Source organism: Haemaphysalis longicornis, unplaced genomic scaffold (assembly GCF_048455015.1).
Source record: "Haemaphysalis longicornis isolate Haplotype H1 unplaced genomic scaffold, Haemaphysalis longicornis Haplotype H1 scaffold_10, whole genome shotgun sequence".
NCBI lineage: Eukaryota > Metazoa > Arthropoda > Arachnida > Ixodida > Ixodidae > Haemaphysalis > Haemaphysalis longicornis.
In genome coordinates, this window is record NW_027526204.1 from 58,151,957 (window position 1) to 58,170,529 (window position 18,573).

The window sequence follows — 18,573 nt, forward strand, 5'->3', positions numbered from 1 at the left end:
TGTTACGTTGTACTGGCTGTACGGAGGTGAGTTTGAATATTTGAACCGGATGGTGCATTGCTAATAAACAAAGAAACGAGAAAAACTGGTTGCTTTGTGTGCATGTCGAATAGATGGTATATAGTCGTGTTCGTTTTTTTCAATAAAGCCTGTTGTGAGTCTCCTCCTGTACTCTTCCTTCCTTATTGTCTTGTCTTTTACGCGCAGTTTTTCTACCTTTGAAATGCAGTACCAACTAGCCCAACAACACGCTGTAGTAAGCAAGTTTTTTCTCGCCGGAAGAGTAAGCAAATGGTTTTCGGGCCGTGTCGGGAATGCATCGTCACCTCCGGGAGCTGCATTACTCAGTTTCCCGCAGGAGGTCAAGAGTAGTCCGACGTCGGGAAAAGGCGCCGAGGCTGTGGTGATCGGGACTGACGGCGTTGGGGTGACGGCGAACTGTTAAATCTGGTGGTTGGACTATTAGAGTTTGTCCTGTTCCGCTTAGGACGGGTCATCGAAGTAGCGAAAGGGTGGTTGAAGACTATAGTTAGCGTAGCTGTTGCGGAACGACGAGACCTTGCGTCTGCGACAGTACCGGGAAATGTGATCAACTCCGGAGCAATTAAAACAAATTGGCAATCGTCCGGGGTACGCCATTGAGCTGCGTTACGACGTGGGTAGCGTGGAGGAGAATGTTTGTTGCGGGGAACGGGAGACCTGAGTCCTTGTGGGAACGGAGAGCTAATCTCGCACTCAGAGTGAAGGCCCATGTTGGCTATTTCGTCGCAGACAACGGCTTGGATGACGGAAACGGTGTGGCTCTATCCTATCAGGCGTGTATGGCACCGCAGTAGTAGGGGCCATAGCCTCGAATTCTCGAAGCACGATTTTGGTTATATCCGCTGACCACGGAACGGGATCTTTGTGCGGAAGTCTTGTGAAGTTGTGGGCTATACAGTATCCTTTTGCCTCAGAGAATTGCCGATATTCCTCAATGATAGAAGTCACAGTGACATAGTCTTTGCATATAAGAAGGTGCAATGCCTTGTCCGCAATTCCGTTTAGTATGTGGCCCACTTTGCGGGACTGCGGGATGGTACTGTGGGCATTCGAGCAAACAGCGAAGACGTCCTGGATATATGCGACATACGAATAGGTCGACGTGTGGGCGAGCGATGCCAGCTCCTTGCGGGCAGCAAGCTAGCGACCAAGCGGCTATCCCAACAAGTCTCGTAGCTTCGTGTTGACTACTTCCCAGCTAATAAGTCGGTCTCGTGCGTCTGGAACCACTTGCGTGCAAGACATTCCTATTTCAGGTAAAAGATCACATTTACGACCATGATGGTGGGAACCCATCAGTTGTGAGCGCTAACCCACTCAAGGAGACTGAGCCAGCCGTCCACATCATTGTAGTCAGCCCCGGTGAACATGCCAGGCTCGCGGGGATGAGACACAATCACGAGGGGTGTCGTCGGCGCGTTCGCTCCATCAGCAGGAATTGTTCCGCAAGGAACGGAGCGTCCACTCCGAACTCCGTGGTGGTTGGTGCACACCCGGGCGAGCTGTACGGAATCAGGTGTTGACACTGTCATGTACTGCGCTACGTCAAGCCCCAAGCGTACAAGTACCGGAACTGGTGGGGCCCACTTCAATTGTGACTCACGTGACTTAGATTGCGCGGCCCTGGTGTGGAAGTGCGCGCCCAACTATGGACGACGCAGGTCACCTTGCGGATAGTTCTTAATAAAGTACCTTCCCTTGCGTTCTATCAGTGCGTCAACGAGTCCGGCATTCTCACCTCGGACTACCGAACTCCGGCAACTAACATTGGCGACGAGGCCCAGCACCCAAAGCGGCAGGAACTACTGAAGAAGTGGGAATGGCAGCGCGTACGACGGACTACACCGGCCGCATTGAAAAATTCGGCAGCAACGTTGCGTCATGGACTTCATGGTACGGGCGTCTAAAGTTCTATTTTGAAGCTAACGACGTCAGCGACGTAGTGAAGAAACGCGCACACCGTCTCGCGCTGTGCGGCGCGCAAACGTACGAGTCTTTCTGTGCGCTACTGAAACCTCTCACGCCGGACCAAGTCGACTACGCCGACATTGTGGCCGCGCGTCAGCTGCAATTCGATCCGCGGCCGTCGGAACTGTACTCGCGGGCGATGTTGCAGCGGCGGGACCAAATGCGCGGAGAATCAGTGAGTGACTTCGCGGCAGTTATACGCAAGCTCTCCGGGAGCTGCAACTTCGGAACTTTCCCTTCGGTGACCTTGACTCCGGCTGCAGCGGAGCCTGAGGAAGCCGTCGCCATTACAGGGGCACCATCGCCGTTTAACGGGGGGGGCTCCGGTTAGGAACCTGACGCTGCTCGCGCTGGAAGTAATGTTACGCAATAGATTCGTTTGCGGCCTCCGCGACGAGCAGCTCCAACAGCGGCTCTTCGCCGAAAAAGACGACCTTCTCGCGAACCTATGACCTGGTGGTCCGCACAGAGGGTGCGGTTCGTCAGCAGCAGAGCATCAAATGAGAAGAGACGGAAGTAAACAAGGCAAGCAGCAGTGTAGCGTCCGGAACGGTGTACAAGAAAGGCCAAGTCAAGGAAGGACAACGCTGCTGGCGGTGCGACAAAAAGCGCTTCCCGAGAACGTGCAAGTTCGCTACGGCAACCTGCAACTTCTGCCACAGGCGCGGGCATATAGAGCGAGCCTGCATCGCGAAGAAGGAAGGAGGGAAGAAGTGTCAGCGCAACAACTACTTGGGGCCGCGCCTGAGCATCAGTCGCCTCAACAGGCGGATCCGCTGGCTTCAAAGCTCTATGACCTTCACGCGGTTGCAAGTAAGGGCACCCCGCCGAAGATAACGCTGACAGTGAAGGTGCAGGGTAAGCCGGTAACGTTCGAGGTAGACTCGGGGGCCGCCTGCACAATGGTCAGTCACAAGACATTTTGTACCTTTGGCCTACTAACGCACCAAAGCTACAACCTAACGACATTTACCTACGCACTTGGTCTGGGAAATCGTTTGAGGGTCTTGGCAACGGTCGATGTCAAGCACAGTGACAAAATGTGCCAACTGCCACTGATAGTGGTAAACCGTTGGAGCTGTAGTTTGTGGTGGTAACAAAAGCTTGATGTGGGCGAGTTGGTACATACTGCTAAAAAAATTAATCGGTGCTAAAACAGGGACGAAGAAGAAACACGTGACACACAACACGGTGCCGAACTTCCAACTTGTTGGGGTGCAACTGGTTCACCAGGCTAGGCATTCACATCGGTGGCATTCATCAGTCAACTGAGCACCCACGCATTGCCGAGATTCTAGGGAAGTACCAGGGAGTATTTGGGGAAGACATACCTGGCCATGCTGGTGTACCAGTACATCTGGAGTTGACAGAAGAAGCGAAACCCAAGTTCATGAGAGCGCGTCCTGTGCCATTTGCAATCCGCTCGGCATATGAAGCTGAGATTGACCGCATGGAAGAGCAAGGGGTGCTAGAGCCAACGCAGCACGCCAAATGGGCTACACCTTTTGTGTCGGTACGCACGAAAAACGGCAATATGCGCCCTGGCGGCGACTATCGCCGCACTCTCAACGAGGCAACAAAGAAGACTGCATACCCCCTTCCCACAACGGAGGAAGTGTTGAGTAGCCTGCGAGGTAGAACGATCTTCAGCACGCTTGACCTAGCTCAACCATATCAACAGGTTGGGGTGACTCCAGCGACGGCAGAGATCCTCACCCTCAACACGATAAAGGGATTGTACAAGGTGAAACGGCTACCTTTTGGAGTATCAGCAGTCCCAGCCTTTTTTCATAGTTTCACGGAGATGACATTCTGTGGACTTGCTGGTGTTTGTGTTTACCTCGATGACATTATCGTCAGTGGCACCACCGAGGCATAGCACAACGACCGACTGGAAGCAGTTCTACAAAGACTGGCCAAGGTAAACCTTTGACTAAACAAGGTCAAGTGTAGTTTTGTATTACCTGAAGTACATTTTCTACCCCACAGAATCGATGCCAAAGGGATTCACATAACGGATGACAGGGTCAGGGCTATCGTCGGAGCACCTGCACCGACAAGCAAGCAAACCTTGCAGTCAATCCTAGGGATGTTGGCATTTTAGGACCGGTTTCTAGAAAACCGATCAACGATCGCTCCGGTGCTGTACGAGCGCCTGCAAAAAGATGTTCCGTGGAAATGGCATCAGAAACATCAGAACGCTTTTGATGAGCTTTAACGGCTCATTGTGAGAAGAACCGTCTTAGTACATTATGACGAGGCCAAGCCTGTCATAATCTCATGTGATGCATCACCTTACGGCGTTAAGGCAGAACTGGCACAGCAAGACAGTCTGGGAAGAGAGGCCCCGATAGCTTTTGTGTCCCGCACACTGGGGGCGGCCGAGCGTAACCATGAGCAGCTAGACCGGGAAGGTCTTGCGGTAGTGTTCGCGGCTGACCATTTCGACTGGTACACGCTGGAACGCAAAGTCACGTTCATAACTGATCACCAGCCTCTGCTTGGTATCCTGTGTCCAGAAAAGGCAGTGCCGCAGATGCTTTCGCCCCGCATGACACGATGGTGCTTGAAACTGCAGCCTACGACTATGACCACAAATACCTGGCGGGAAAGTTGAACCAAAATGCGGATGCGCTGAGCAGGTTGCCACTACCGCAGTGCATTGAAGAGCCACATGTTCCAGGTGACGTACTCACGTTTGACGCCTTGTCACGGCCGCCACTGACAGCAGGTGTCATAGCAGCCTTAACACAGGAAGATGAGACACCCTCAAAGCTGTTCACAGCTGTACAAGAAGGTACAATGCAGCAGCTCAAGGTAGCCAAATACACACCGTGCCGCAGAAGAAGCTATGAGCTGGCAATCCACCGGGGTTGTATCACTTGGGGGTGCAGGGTAGTTATTCCTGTGGTAGCGCGCAAACAACCGATGTTCTTGTTGCATACAGGACATCGTAGAGTCGTGGCTATGAAAGAATGCGCGCGCAGCTACTTGTGGTGGCCTGGCTTAGTTGGGGACACAGAGGCAACAGTTCGCTCGTGTGAGCAATGCCAGAGCACGCAGCGCAACCATCAAAGGCCCCTATGCCGTCATGGACACTGGAGGCAACGCCGTGGCACACAGTGCACGGGATTTCGCTGGACCTGTGGGCGGACATGCATTTTTGTTGGCCGCAGATGCTTTTACCAAGTGGCTGGAAGCGCAAGAAGTGAACCAGCCTACGTCGGCAGCAGTGATTGCGGTACTGCGCAGCCTTTTCGCTACTTTTGGCGTACCGCAAAAAATTGTGTGCGACAATGGCGCAGCTTGCGTGTCTGTTGAAATGCACAGGTTCTGCACAGACAACGAAGTAAGCCACATAACCTCGGCACCGTACCACCTTGCTACGAACGGCCAGGCAGAGCGCTATGTTGGCGAGTTGAAAACAGCACTGGCATGGAACGAGTCTGGGTCGATGAGTTGCCGGCTCGCGCAATTCTTGTTTCGGCAGCACAGCCGCATCCACCAGAGCACAGGAATCACCCCAGCCATGGCAATGTTCGGACAGGAGCTTCCAATACACTTGTATCAGATCAAGACGGCACCAGAACCAACTGAAAAACAAGAGACGCTGCCCAAGAACCGACAGTTAGAAGCGGGCGAACAAGTCATGGAAGGGCACTTTCTGAAGGAGCCCAAGTGGATTTCAGGAGTCCTCGAGAAACAGATCGGCCCCCGATCTTGGAACGTCCGATGTGGGGGAGGAGGAGTCGTTCGCCGACACCTGAATCAAATAAGAAAACGGGATATCAGGAGAGTTACAGATGGCCCATCAATGACGCTGGCGTGGGACCTGGATACACCGGGGTAACCTACCAAAAACAGTCGTGGAACAACGTCCAGCTGAACCCATCGCGACTGCTGCAAGGAACAGTCGAGAGTCTGACACGGTGAAGCCCCGGAAGTCTCAGCGAGCAATACGGAAGCCTCGCCGCTACCCTCACTAAGGGGGAAGAGGTGTCATGTACTACGCTCCGTCAAGCCACAAGCGGACAAGTACCGCCTCCTGGTGGGGTCCACTTTAATGGTGACTCCCGTGACTTAGATTGCGCGGGCATGGTGTGGCAGTGCGCGCCCAAGAATGGACGGCGCCGGTCATCTTCCGGCAAATTCTTAATAAAGTACCTTCCTTTGGTGTTCTATCAGCACGTCCACGAGTCCTGCATTCTCACCTCGGACTACCGAACTGCGGCAACAGATACCAACTCCACAACCTCCACCAAGAATGTTACAAGGCGACGCCGACACCTCGTCTAGCGAGAGAGAGAGAGAGAGAGAGATAGAGATAGAGAGTGAACGTTTATTAATACGACCCATGTCCGGGTCCACGCTGAGGAGGTGGAGATCAGACGACCTGCCCCCTGATGGTGAGCAGGTGCTGAAGGAGAGTTGTCCACGAAGAGGTCGTCTTGCCGAGGTGGGCAACGAGGTAGATGTATTTACCAGATGGGAAACCGATCAGAGGCATTGTATCGGAGCAAACGCCTTGCCGAACCGAGCACCAAGCGTTTTCTTCCTCATCGTTCACGAGCAACCACCCATCGTGCTTTAAAGGAGTACTGACACCAATTTTCGGCGTTAGTATTATTGCACAGTTCGCTTCCTTTACTCAACAGAATACCCTGGCTGGAATATGATCAGCCTGCGACGCGAACAACATACTTCAATTTGATCTCATTTATCGCGCCGCCGGAGCAGCGCGCGGAGCGGAATTCAGCAAATGCACATCAGCGTGACATCATCCCGTGAAAGCCAAAACAAGTGACACGAGAGCGCTCGTCAAAAACTCGTGATGTCACTTCACGCGCGCGGCCCGCGAGCGGTGAGCGAACACCGGCGCTCACAAACGGGTGCACGTACCCCGAGCTACAGGCATAACTGCTGCCCAGAAAGGCACTGTTGACAAAAATAAAGTTCCACACACGGGAAAGGAAACAATAAAAAAAAACACCATCTTTCCACATTGGAACCCTGAGGGGATGCAAAGCCGTGGAGTAGTACCGTGTCAATTGGTTGCTGGAGTAAAGACATGTGTAGTAGCGTATTAAATGTCTTCTTTATTTATCGAGTAGTGGGGAACGTTTTGCGGCTTCTCGTTCTCGAAACGAGGAATCCGCTGCTCGACGCTGCCGTTTACGTTCGGCTTCGCGAGCTCTCCTCTGTGCAGCCTTGTCTTCGGAGGTGCTCGCGGTTCTGACAGTGTGCTGGCCGGTGCTAGTTGAAGGTGTGCCAGCCAGTTCGCGGACGGAATCGTTGGCGTCCATTTGAAGTCATCGGAAGGCGCAGTACCGAAGAAGCAACTGAGCGTAGCGCGGACGGGTTTATTTGCAGAGCAGAGGGAGTGAATAGGAGGAGCAGCGCGCAGGCGCGTGATTACAGCTGGTATGCAGCGGGGAGAGGAGGAGCAGCGGGCGCTAGGGCACAGGTAGTATGGAGAGGAGTGGAGAGAAAGTGGCGTTATCACAGCTGTTGTGGAGAGGAGGAGAGGTGCGGACGCCGGACGACGGAGGGTCGACTAAGAGATACTTTGCATCTAATATAGCCCGGAATCGCAATAGTAGTCACCATCAGAACTTTTATTGAAAGCGATTTCCGCCGCAATGGTAGGCCTATCACCTTCAGGCAGCTCAGTTGTTCAGCTCCGGCGGCGGCGCGGTCGAAACAGTGCCCCCACCGGACTCCGCAATGTTTTGACGTCCGCACAAAGCTGTGAGGTCACGGCGGGATATGCGCCTTTCGAGATGAAAGCGCGGGAATTTGAAACAAACGATTTTCACGCCATTAAATGTAATTAGTTAGCGAGCGCTGAAGTGCTGTTGCGGGTTTGCCTGACCCGGGTATCTATAAAAGCAATAAAAGTGGAACATAAAATTTTCGTGTCAGTACTCCTTTAAGCTTCCTTGTCCTCGTCACCTGCGATGCCACCTTCAGAAGGCTGTGTTACAATATGCAATTAATGCACCTAAACGTTCCTTTCACACAAAGCTGCATTAAATACATTCGGAGAGCAAATCACCGGGATATCAGAAACCGGAATGTTTTCCACATTAGAATTATGCGACGAAAAAAGTTAAAAATGCGGTCGTGTCTATAAAAAACGCCCACTTTTAAAGGGACACTGAAGTGAAATTGTCAAGCTCCCGTTTTGGCTTGCACTTCGTAGACTGGCTCAAATTAGCACACTTTTCATCGTTTATCCGGTTGACAAATCGGTAATATTTTACAAAGCGCGAAAGAAGAAAAACTACCATGCGCGGTTTGCGGCGGCCGCACCAACTAAAGCTGTGACGTTAGGAGGAGCCGCACCGTGATTGGACGATGCCCAAGGTTAGCAATCAAACAAGTTTCGGTTTCGGTTTCGGTTCTGTAAAACACAACCGGTGGCGTTGTTGGATGGGCATTCTCAATAACTCAGTAATCATCGTACCGCGCTTCTGCCATGTTGTCACCTGTAAAAATGCATAAAGATAAGCCTCCCAGGACGGCTTGGAATCGTAGCATTCACTAGCCGAGGCCTACGCAGTGCATGGGCGCCCTCCGCGTACCCGCAGACGCCCAAATGTCATGCTCTTTTCCCCCATATTTGGAGCTTGCCTCACTCATGCCTGTACCGTAAAAAGCGTGTTCGCACCAGGCCAAGGGTCTGTTCATTCTGGCCTGTGCCCACTGCCCGCAAGCAGTCGGTGCTTATGGCAACAGCACGCCAACGAGAATTCGCTAGCGCGCCAGTGCCAGCATGCGCGCGTTCTGTGAACTAGTTCGTGGAGCCATGAACGTTGCGGCCCAAAAAAAGGTGAACTCAATGTAGAAAACATCGGCAGAAAACGAAAAAGTTAACTTACAAGAAAAAAAAAGCACGTACCCGTGGGGACTGCAACTCGTGACTTGCAAAACACTTGCGGCAACATACCTAGCGCCTCAGAGCACTCGGCCACGGAACGGGCTGTTCTGACCTTGGTAATATAAAGTATATATTGTACAACAAGTTTACACTTTTATTTAGTTTAGGCATTTCAAGCAGCTTAGGTGACTATTTGTTGTATTGCGCTGGTGCAGTAAGCGTCCCCCGAGTTTTCACAATAGCTCAGGTCTAGCAATTGCATTTCGTAGACGGAAAAGCGTTCGCAGATGCGTAGTCGTGCTGCTGACCGCTGTGCTTGTTCGCCGAGCGCAAAAAAGTGCTTCCCGCACCCTAGTTTTACGTTGTACGGTACAAATATCAGTTGATTTTATTTCCTTAGTACCTATATTGACTTCGCTGACTCTTCTCCCACCTTCAAAAGGCCTTATATTTTCCTACTGGCGTACCAGTCACCGAAGCGCCGCATGTGCGCTTGTGTGAAGCGACCTTGACTTGGAGCTAGATACAGTGTACAAACTAAGCAAGGCACATTCTTCCATTCACAAACGTGTCCTGACTTCGTTTCAATTGAGCGAATGAACTGTGACGACCCGTCGGCGGCCGGCGGACGAAACGCTGGGCCGACTGACTCTGTCTGAAGGCCGGGGAGCCGTGCAGTAGCGCAGCCAATTGCGAGCTCGCTCCTCTTGACGTCACACGAAAACGCCGCAGAAAATGGGCTAGCGTAAAGAGAGGAGGACAGCATTTTCGAATTAATTTTTCTACTAAATAAAATCGCGTAAACGCGCCCAGAGTGGTCGTAACATGGCCTGGGGACTCCGGACTACAATTTGCGCAAGTAATCCCGCAATGTTTACATATCACTTCAGTGTCCCTTTAAGCACGGTTGTCAAATTTGTTGGATCAACTACAGGGCGGTGAGAGTAGCTGTGTGATGTTATCTCATAAAATTATCCCAGACGCGCAATTTTACGTTCTTGCATTACCAAGACGTGGAAAAAAGGAGTGCAGACCGTTTAAAAATTATTTATTGAGGCAAGTTCAGCATTTTATTTCAAACCGCCAGAGCAGCGAAAAATTGGTCACTTTTTCTGCACTCGCCGCCAGTTTGCTGTGTAGTACCAGCACGTACTGCAAATTCCAGCAGTGCTATGTTGGACACCCTGCAGACGCAACAATAGGCAGATAGGGTATGTAGGCCACCTCCAAGAGCGGAAGCTAACAAGATAACTAAACTGAACGTAACAGCCAACAGGGGCTTTATTGCGGTATTTTTTCTTGTATATTTTTTGTTAATTCAGCAGATAAAGATAAATCGGTGTAACTTGACCCCTACTAATACTATACCTGTCCAAACGCCAACAAGAAGCTCTATGCAACATATGAACGCTCGTGTTGGCGTGCGACGTCTTCGTGCGACTATTCGGTCTCTTTGAGGACGCTCTCCGGATCAGTCTTCTGCAGGTAGGCCTCTCTGAGCTGCCTCCGGTTGTGCTTCCCGGTATCAGTTTGCGGGATGGCAGCTACAAACTCAACACCGCCGTGGAGCTGCTTGGGAGTGGACACAAGGCCTGCGAGGCAGAAACGCACGAAATGTGAACTAGAAGAAACCTCGCAGTATACTTCGGCTCTTCTTCAAAATACGTCTCGGCAGACCCACAATCAATACCGCAATTGTCACTTAAAGGAGGTTGGTTAAAGCTTACATTTGCATAAATGTCTTTTGGCAAATGTCCTTACCACAAAGTTCTTCATCCCCAAAAGGTGCACTCATCTGCAGATGGACAATAATCAATTATTTCCAAACCACTTATTGACATGTGCAGTATTAACCGCTTCTTCATATTTAGTTTTGAATCAGCAAGCGTTCTTCCGGACTTATTTCTAAACCATGTTATACGTTCTTGTTACCGATTTTATAGAGGTAAACCCGTGTTTTGGTCTTTGCTGCGGGAATGACATTCCAGTTTTAGTATTTCTGAGAACATAAAAATTCGTACAAGGACAGGTAATTATTCATCTGAAGCAACAATAACGATAAGAGTACACAGAAATGCAAGACCCTGAGGCCTAGAGCACTTATAGCAACCCTAAATAATGAAGTGGATCCCCTAAAAACTCAAATAGTATTAAAGCACCAAATTTGCATGTTTTGTGTTAACATTGCATTCCCGGTATTTTGGTGTTGGTCACGTAAAGGCTATTACAAAGATAAGCAAACACCTGCACAACGTATTACTTTTGGAAAGACAAGGAAACGAGCCGAAGTTTCATGGTGCCTAATGTCACTCACTGAACAACGTGGAATCGCCGAATGCAAACAGGTACAGTGTGCTTGAGCACATCATGCTTTTTATATTTGCACGGTATGAAAAGGGTTTGATAACATCAGTTGCGCAAACGGTAATTTAAGAGGAAGATTGGCAGAGACAGAAAGGGCTAAAAATTTAGAGCGTTCGAAGGAGGCAAAGCAATTTAGACGGCAAGCAAGCGAGTGGCTAATTTAGAGCTTAAGCTGTTTTCCCGTCACCGATCTCGCAGCGTCAAGAAACGTTTGTGAAACTCACAACTGTGCAACTGACCGCCTACGTAAAAATCTCTTTTTTTGGAAATAAATTTTCTGGAGCATGCATGAGCATCTCAGTGCCCTTTGAACGTGTCATCCTAATTACACCGCAATTGCGCTTTCACGGGGGCACTAGGCAGGAATAAAGGATATTTTTTTAATGACTTGATTTTAAAACAGGCATTCGAAACAACTTTCCTTCCATTCTTTCAACTCCGTTGATCTAACAGCTTAACCGTGCATGGCTTTTCATCACCGGACAAATGTTTTTGAAGTAAATACGGACATTTGCGGGTGTATTTTATCATGCTTTTGTTGCGCATCACATAGAGACATCCCCTTATTCCTTTGAGATAAATGAGAGATACTTTGGGCGCTAAATTCTTCGTGCGTTGGCTATTTAAACCCAGAGATTTCGTCGACACTGAACAAAACAAACTGAAGGCTTTGTTAAACGTTCTACAGAATCAAATGTAGGTGATGACTTGATCCCGTCTACGGTATTCGCAATGCAAAGCCAACATACCGTGGCAAACTTCATTAATATTTTATTGTTGATTGAGCATATTAGTATTCACGGATTGCTATGCTGATCTCACGGTGAAGATTAAGGCCCAAACTCACGGTGGAAATAATGCGACCCGCATAAAGGCGACTGCTTACTTTCCATATACTCCATCAGTTGTCTCTTCTTGGACTCCACCTGGGCTTCTGTAGTCAGCGGAACTCCTTCTTTGAGGACAACGAATGATCTCCCTGCTTCGCCATACTCAGCGTGCGGGATTCCAACGACGGCGGCTTGCAGGACGTCTGGATGCTGCTGAAGAATCTCTTCGACTTCCGCAGGCACCACTTGGTTGTCCATGCATTTGATGAGGTCCTTTATTCTTTCCCGAACATAGAGCTCACCACGTGCGCTGTAGTACCCCAGGTCGCCTAGAAAAAACGTGCGTTGCTGGCGTTTCAACATCTAGTCTCTCTAAAAGCGTAGCCACGCCCATCACGGGCGCAAAACTGGCTCCCATAACTTTTTGTCAACTGTCTGCTCTCATAAAAAGCTTGTTAGCTACTTTAAGCATGCGTAAAAGTAAAAACACTGCAAAAACGCTGCAGTCTTTCCAACAGCCTGTATGTGTTCTCCAAGAATTGAAGTGGGCGGAGGGATATATTACTGTTTGTTGGAAATATTTACGGGTCGCAGTCAAAGCGGGTTGTACAAAATGGCTTGCCGCCCCACCTTTCTTGAAACGGTGATAGCAGAAAAGGATACATTTCTGTAAAGTAAAACCAATGGCGATAAAAGCAACTCGCCCTATAGCTTCTCGGCGAGGGGATCAAATGTTTCTCTCGCAGAGCAACCAAAAATTATTTGTGAATACTTGAGTTTAGCCACAACAATTGCATGCACTGCTATATCAGTGAGCTACACTATTTGCTCAATTGGAAGCGGTTTCTGCGTTTTTCAGACAAACATTTTTCGGTCCTATTTTCTTGAAGACCAGTATTGGTCTTCAAGTATTTGTGTTTTTGTTGCTTTACGAAAAAGAGCACCTACTCAAATGGCTACCATTCCATTGCAAATTAGGCCTATGAAATTGGATTGGGCCGGTAAATACAGGTAAACGATTGACACCCTAGAGACACTTTGTCCAATGGATTCGTGACAAAGTGAAGGTTACCATACAAGGTGAAGCAGAACCTAAAGGAGAGAATGAGTTCCAAGATTTGGAGCCAAAAGACAAGAAGCTGTAGTGTGATAGGGGGACAATCAAAAGACTACGGCTAATCCACTAGAGCTATGCCGCGCAACGAAGGCAATGCTGGTTGAACGTTATCATCATGACCACGACGAAGGCAGAAAAGGAGGAATACAGTAGGGATTAAGGCGGCCCAGCGCACTCGTTGTTGGGGAGCAAGTCGTCAGGTTATGTGGCATGTGGACCGGACGGCCAGAACCACAGTGTCCTGCGCATGCCGGCCGGACAACCAGGCACCATATCCGCATCATATACGACGGCCCGAGGGATGACCATCGTGCCACCACTCTGTAATGCGCTGCTTGACCTGCTGCGTTGATGTCCCCATCGCGTCTTGAACGGCCTGTTGTCTGCTTTTTCAACACCAGCTGGACATATACTTCGTAACACTGTACGCTTCTACTTACATTTTGGATCCCGCTTGGATTGCCTGCACCTGAAACATCTCTCCTAATATTTTCCGCTACCTGAACCTTTGTTACGCCCACTTGTGCCGCTTTGTTTATTGTTACTTGAATAGCTGGATTGTATCTATAAATATATTTCCACGCATAATTTCATACCCCTCTTGCCTTCATTGACCGGTGCGTTTCAGTGCCTCGCCTTCAGTCCCCGAAACTTCATAACATCCCAGAAGCAAAGCTCGCGCAGAAAGGCCCAAAGTAGATACACTCATTGTGCTGGTTCACAGACGGCTTCTTGGTGATACGTTGATAAGCGATTCTTCTTCACCTCTCGAGCCGTATGAGAAATCCAGGGATACATATCAAAGTCTGTTAAGTCTGTGTCGTGGCTGTGATACACTGCCCGTTGGGTCGCCTCATCGCAGGCATCATTTAAATTGAGACAACGAGCTGAGGAAGCGGAAGCACTTCCCTTGTGATTATGGTGATGCAATAAGTGAATGGCCGCAAATATAATCAGTACGCAAATTTTGAAACAAGGTTCAGGTTTTTAATTTTCAGTATGTAGACAAAATATATTCAACAAACGCTAGAATTGAGTTTAAAAAGTACACAACGTGCAAAAACAAGAGGCAACATTGAACACAACCTGAATAACACGTAAAATTCCTAATACACGTTCTCATGGTACTTTATATTCTTGCTAAAAATTCAAAAGTAAAAGTATGGAGCTTTTTACTTCCTATTGATTGCAGGGCAACGCTGATACTTATATATGCGGCTTTCTTTTGTTTCGCTTTAAATCAGCCTGGTGGCTTTCTTCTGCCTTTGATGACGTGAGCGTCAAGCGACACAACCGTCGGTATGTAGGCCTTTTTAAAAGTAATTTTTGGAGGTCTCATCACCACCATTGCGAATACATCGGTTTTTTCTTCGCGAGGTCTCGCAAAGGAAGAAGGCCCTGCATTTTCAAGGTGGTTGAATGCAGTTTCGTTTGTTTTATTACGTTACCACCCCATTCTCTCCCGGTGGTACTCGTCCATTGACACACCGATGTTACCAACCAATCAAATCGGAATGTGTTTTCCCTAAACTATTTTTATGCACTAATATTCATCAGCTATGCCAGTTACCTCCTTCTGACATGTTTCCCTTTATTCCTGCATGAGGGTACTGAGTCATGTACTAGTCGTGTTACACGCGGCCATCACCCGTGCCACGTCACCGTCATTCGTGCATTCAGCGGCATTGTACTGCAGAATACTGCAACTCTTAAGGACCAAGGATCTTAAGGTCCTTAAGAACTCTTAAGGACCATATTCCCGCAGCAGTGTAGTGCGGGAATGCAATAAATGTCTGTAAGAAACGTGATAAATCATGACAGGTCTGACTATCGTCCCGCTGACAATCACAGTTGTACGGAAAATTGACCACAAAAACATTCCCACACCGTGATCTACCCGAATTGTTTTCGACAACACGAAACAAAAACTAATGGCGAACGGGAAAGAAATTTGCGCTGACCATGACGCGTATACACTTGCGTCGGCAGTAGGAAGAGTTCCATTAGGATTTGTGCTTGGGCGTGAAATAAATCATTGTGTCTGTGAGAGAAAACATGGCGGAAGTATTTTCGTTCACCACTTATTATCGCGAGAACCTTCGAGGAAGCTGCAGCGAAAAGCTTCGAGAAACTTTCCGCCGTATCGTAAACTGGGCTTGAGCTTATCAGGGACACCCCCTTTAATGAATACGAACGAATGACAAGTCAGCACAAGTGAAAGTTGTCAAGGGGGACGTGTTTAAACAAAACTGCGGGAAGTTTCAATATTCGCGAGAAAACCTCGCATTTTAGTTCTAATTTTTTTGCACTCCTCTTTTATAATGTTCTAGAGCACCTTTATACTAAATTTGAATCTTCTAGAGCAAAAAAGTTTATAGATATATACGTTCCGTCCCTTTTCCGTGGGCGTGGCCGCGTCGAGCTAGGTGTCAAGTCAAGTAAAACAAACCTAGCTAACTTTTACGAAAGGGTGGGCTCTTAAACGCCATACTCGGGTTATTGCGGGGCTGTTCCGATTGTTTGGTTAGGTAAACAGGTCGCTAGGCGCATGTTTGGCACATGTACAGCCAAAAGCACAAAATAAAACCAATAACAGTTGCTGCGGCCCTAAACAGCGAAGGCGCCCTTGCAAAACCGCAATAAGCTAATACTATACCCTGCGTGGCCTTAAGCAGTTTAAATAGGCCAAAAAACACTTCCGCTGCATCGAACAGGCACTTGGAAACTAGGAAAGGCCGAATAATAACAGCGCTCGTTGAAACGAAATATAAAGAAACCGCAATAACCGCAAGGATAACCGCCCGAGCTGGCGGAATCATATTTAACAAATTTACCGCAAAAAAGGATCAAATATTGTTCTAAAAGCTAAACAAGTCCTTCCACAACATCGGGCACTAAGTTACGAAAGGGAAGAGCTCTAAATATGTTCAGCGCTACGTTTCAACAACTCGACAACCCATGGGCTCACTGAAAAGTACAACCACCAGCTGTTACTTCATGAGGAAGGACTACCTAGATATGTAATCTGTTTTGCGTAGAAAATGCAGCCGCAGATTCTTTGCACCACTGTAGTGGCCCCATGTATCCGAACTTTAGAGAGAACATGGTTGCCTAACTATTGCGCAGCCCTGCTGAAAGGTCACTGTTGTTGGAGGAGGGCACGATAAACGATTTCCCGCGTTAGAATAGTATTGAAAAGTCTAGGAAGGACGCTAATACACCTTGAGCGACTTTTTTGAGCAGCTGAGCTTGAAACAAACCATTTTTCGTAGGGGTGCACTTGAGCGTAGCAGTAGCTTATTTTTCCAACGGCAGACGTAGTGCATCTCTCAAAAGGTTGCCAGCGATTCAACTTATTCCTTGAGAATCCCGCGTATAAAATACAACACCGACAAACGCAGTATCAATTTCACTGCAGGAATGCGGGGCAAGGTCATCCGCAGGAACTTTTCTCGCTTGCTGTCGCTTTTTCGCTTGGTTCTCTGTGCCAAACCCATGAAGGTATGGAGTGCTCCCTGCTCCGGAAGTAACCATCATCCCGGATTCTTACGAGGCTCTACTAGAAAGGATCAGCCGTGCTAGGAAGGTTTTTTGGCACAAAGCCTCACACTCTCACTACAGAAGAATCGGTTGAGCTTGGTGTAGTAGATATCTGCCACTTCACATAGCTGACCAACTCAACTCTCTTCCCTCAGAGCCTACTAGCTGTCGAGAACCTGTAAACTGTGGTGGTCAGGACAGCAATACAGGAGAGGGTGCCAATAATCTCTGGGTCCAGACAGGCCGCCTTCCGAAATGGACCATGGCAACGTTGAGCGCAAGCACCCTCTCTATTGACAGAAGCTGAGCTGTAGTACTAGGAACGCTCTCGGACATTAGGTAGGATATTATAGGGTTAAGCGAAGTCAGAAGCACAGAAGGCTTCATGGAGCTGACTAGAGGGCATATTTTATGCCACAGTGGACTCCAAGAGTAGAAAAAAACACGGGGTGGGATTTTTATTTCGTAGAAAAATACAACAAAGCGTGGAAGAGTTTTTCAGCTTTAGTGAGTGTCGCTGCTGTTGTGATCAAGCTAAATAAGCGATACAGGTTAAAGATAGTGCAAACCTATGTGCCATCAAGCGACTATGAAGCTGAAGCCCTAGACAGCTTTTTCGAGGACGTGGGATGAGCAATGGAGAGAGCAACAACACAGTTCACATTGTGATTTCAAGCCTTAAGGCAAAGGTCGGTAAAAAGCAAATGGGAGAAAGGTCAGTGGTAAATTTAGAATAGACAATCGCAGCAGTCGAAGATACACTGGTTGGACTTGATTGATTGATTATAGGGTTTATCGCGCCAACGCAACGCAGGCGTTGTGGCGTCCCGTAGTGGAGGGCTCCGGATTAATTTTGACCACCTGATGGTCTTTAAAATGTGCCGAAGTTTCATACACACGGACGTTTTTGCTTTTCGCCTTCACCAGAAAAGCGGCCACCGCGGCGGGGAATTGAACCCTCGTCTTCGTGCTCAGCAGCCCAACACCTTAGCCACTGAGCCACTGCTGCGGGTCACTGGTTGGACTTGCAGAGAGAGGTAACATGAGGTTGATGAGCACATTCTTTTACAAACGAACTAATAGGAAACAGACATTTGTGCTTATAACATGGCAGTGATCGAAAAAATGCTGCAAATAGAGGGAAACTTGAAAGCAACTAAGAAAAGGGTAGCCATCGGCCAAACATGATTTCCGCACTCAGAGATGAGCAGGGTAACATTACGTGCAACTTGAACGAGCTACTAAAGGTAGCAGAAAAATTCTATACCAGTTTTTTGCCAGCAGCGTTGGACAAAGGGGGAAGTACTGACAGTACAAGCTCAATTTTCGATGTCCTTCTAGTAACTAAAGAGGAAGTAGGAAAGGCTCCCAAAGACATGAAAACATCAAATACTGCAGGTGACGAAGGCATGACCGTTCACATTTTAAAGGAGCGAGGAGATATGGTGCTAAAAACGCGTACTGCACTATTTTCGGAATGCTTAAAAAATTCAAAAAGTGGCCGCAGCCTGAAGAAATTCCAACATTATTCTTGTTCATAAGAAGGAAGATATCAAGAACCTCAATAATTACAGACCCATCAACCTACTCCCAGTTGTTTAGAAGCTGTTTAGCAATGCTATAGTTCGCCGCTTAGGTGACACCCTGGATTATCAATAACCGAGAGAGCAGGCTGACGTTAGGTAAGGGTACTCAACCGTGGATAATATCTATGTTGTCATGCAAGTGATAGAAGAATGCGCCAAGTGCACTAGACTCTTTTACATGGCATTTATAGATTATGACAAACCGTTTGATTTCGTACTGACCACAGCTGTGCTAGAAGCACTAAT

At 48.5% G+C, this 18,573-nt stretch overlaps 1 protein-coding gene across 1 annotated transcript in view; it reads right to left on the reverse strand.

The window, feature by feature from the left end:
- Positions 1–9,929: 9,929 nt before the first annotated feature.
- LOC144157746 (uncharacterized) overlaps positions 9,930–18,573 on the reverse strand; it is a 46,786-nt gene continuing 38,142 nt past the window's right edge. The window contains exons 10-11 of the mRNA XM_077688518.1: positions 12,141–12,413; positions 9,930–10,482 (exon numbers count right to left, since the gene is read on the reverse strand). Of these exons, the coding sequence (XP_077544644.1) occupies positions 10,331–10,482; positions 12,141–12,413 (425 nt within the window). The 3' untranslated portion in view covers positions 9,930–10,330. The remainder of the gene's footprint in view (positions 10,483–12,140; positions 12,414–18,573) is intronic.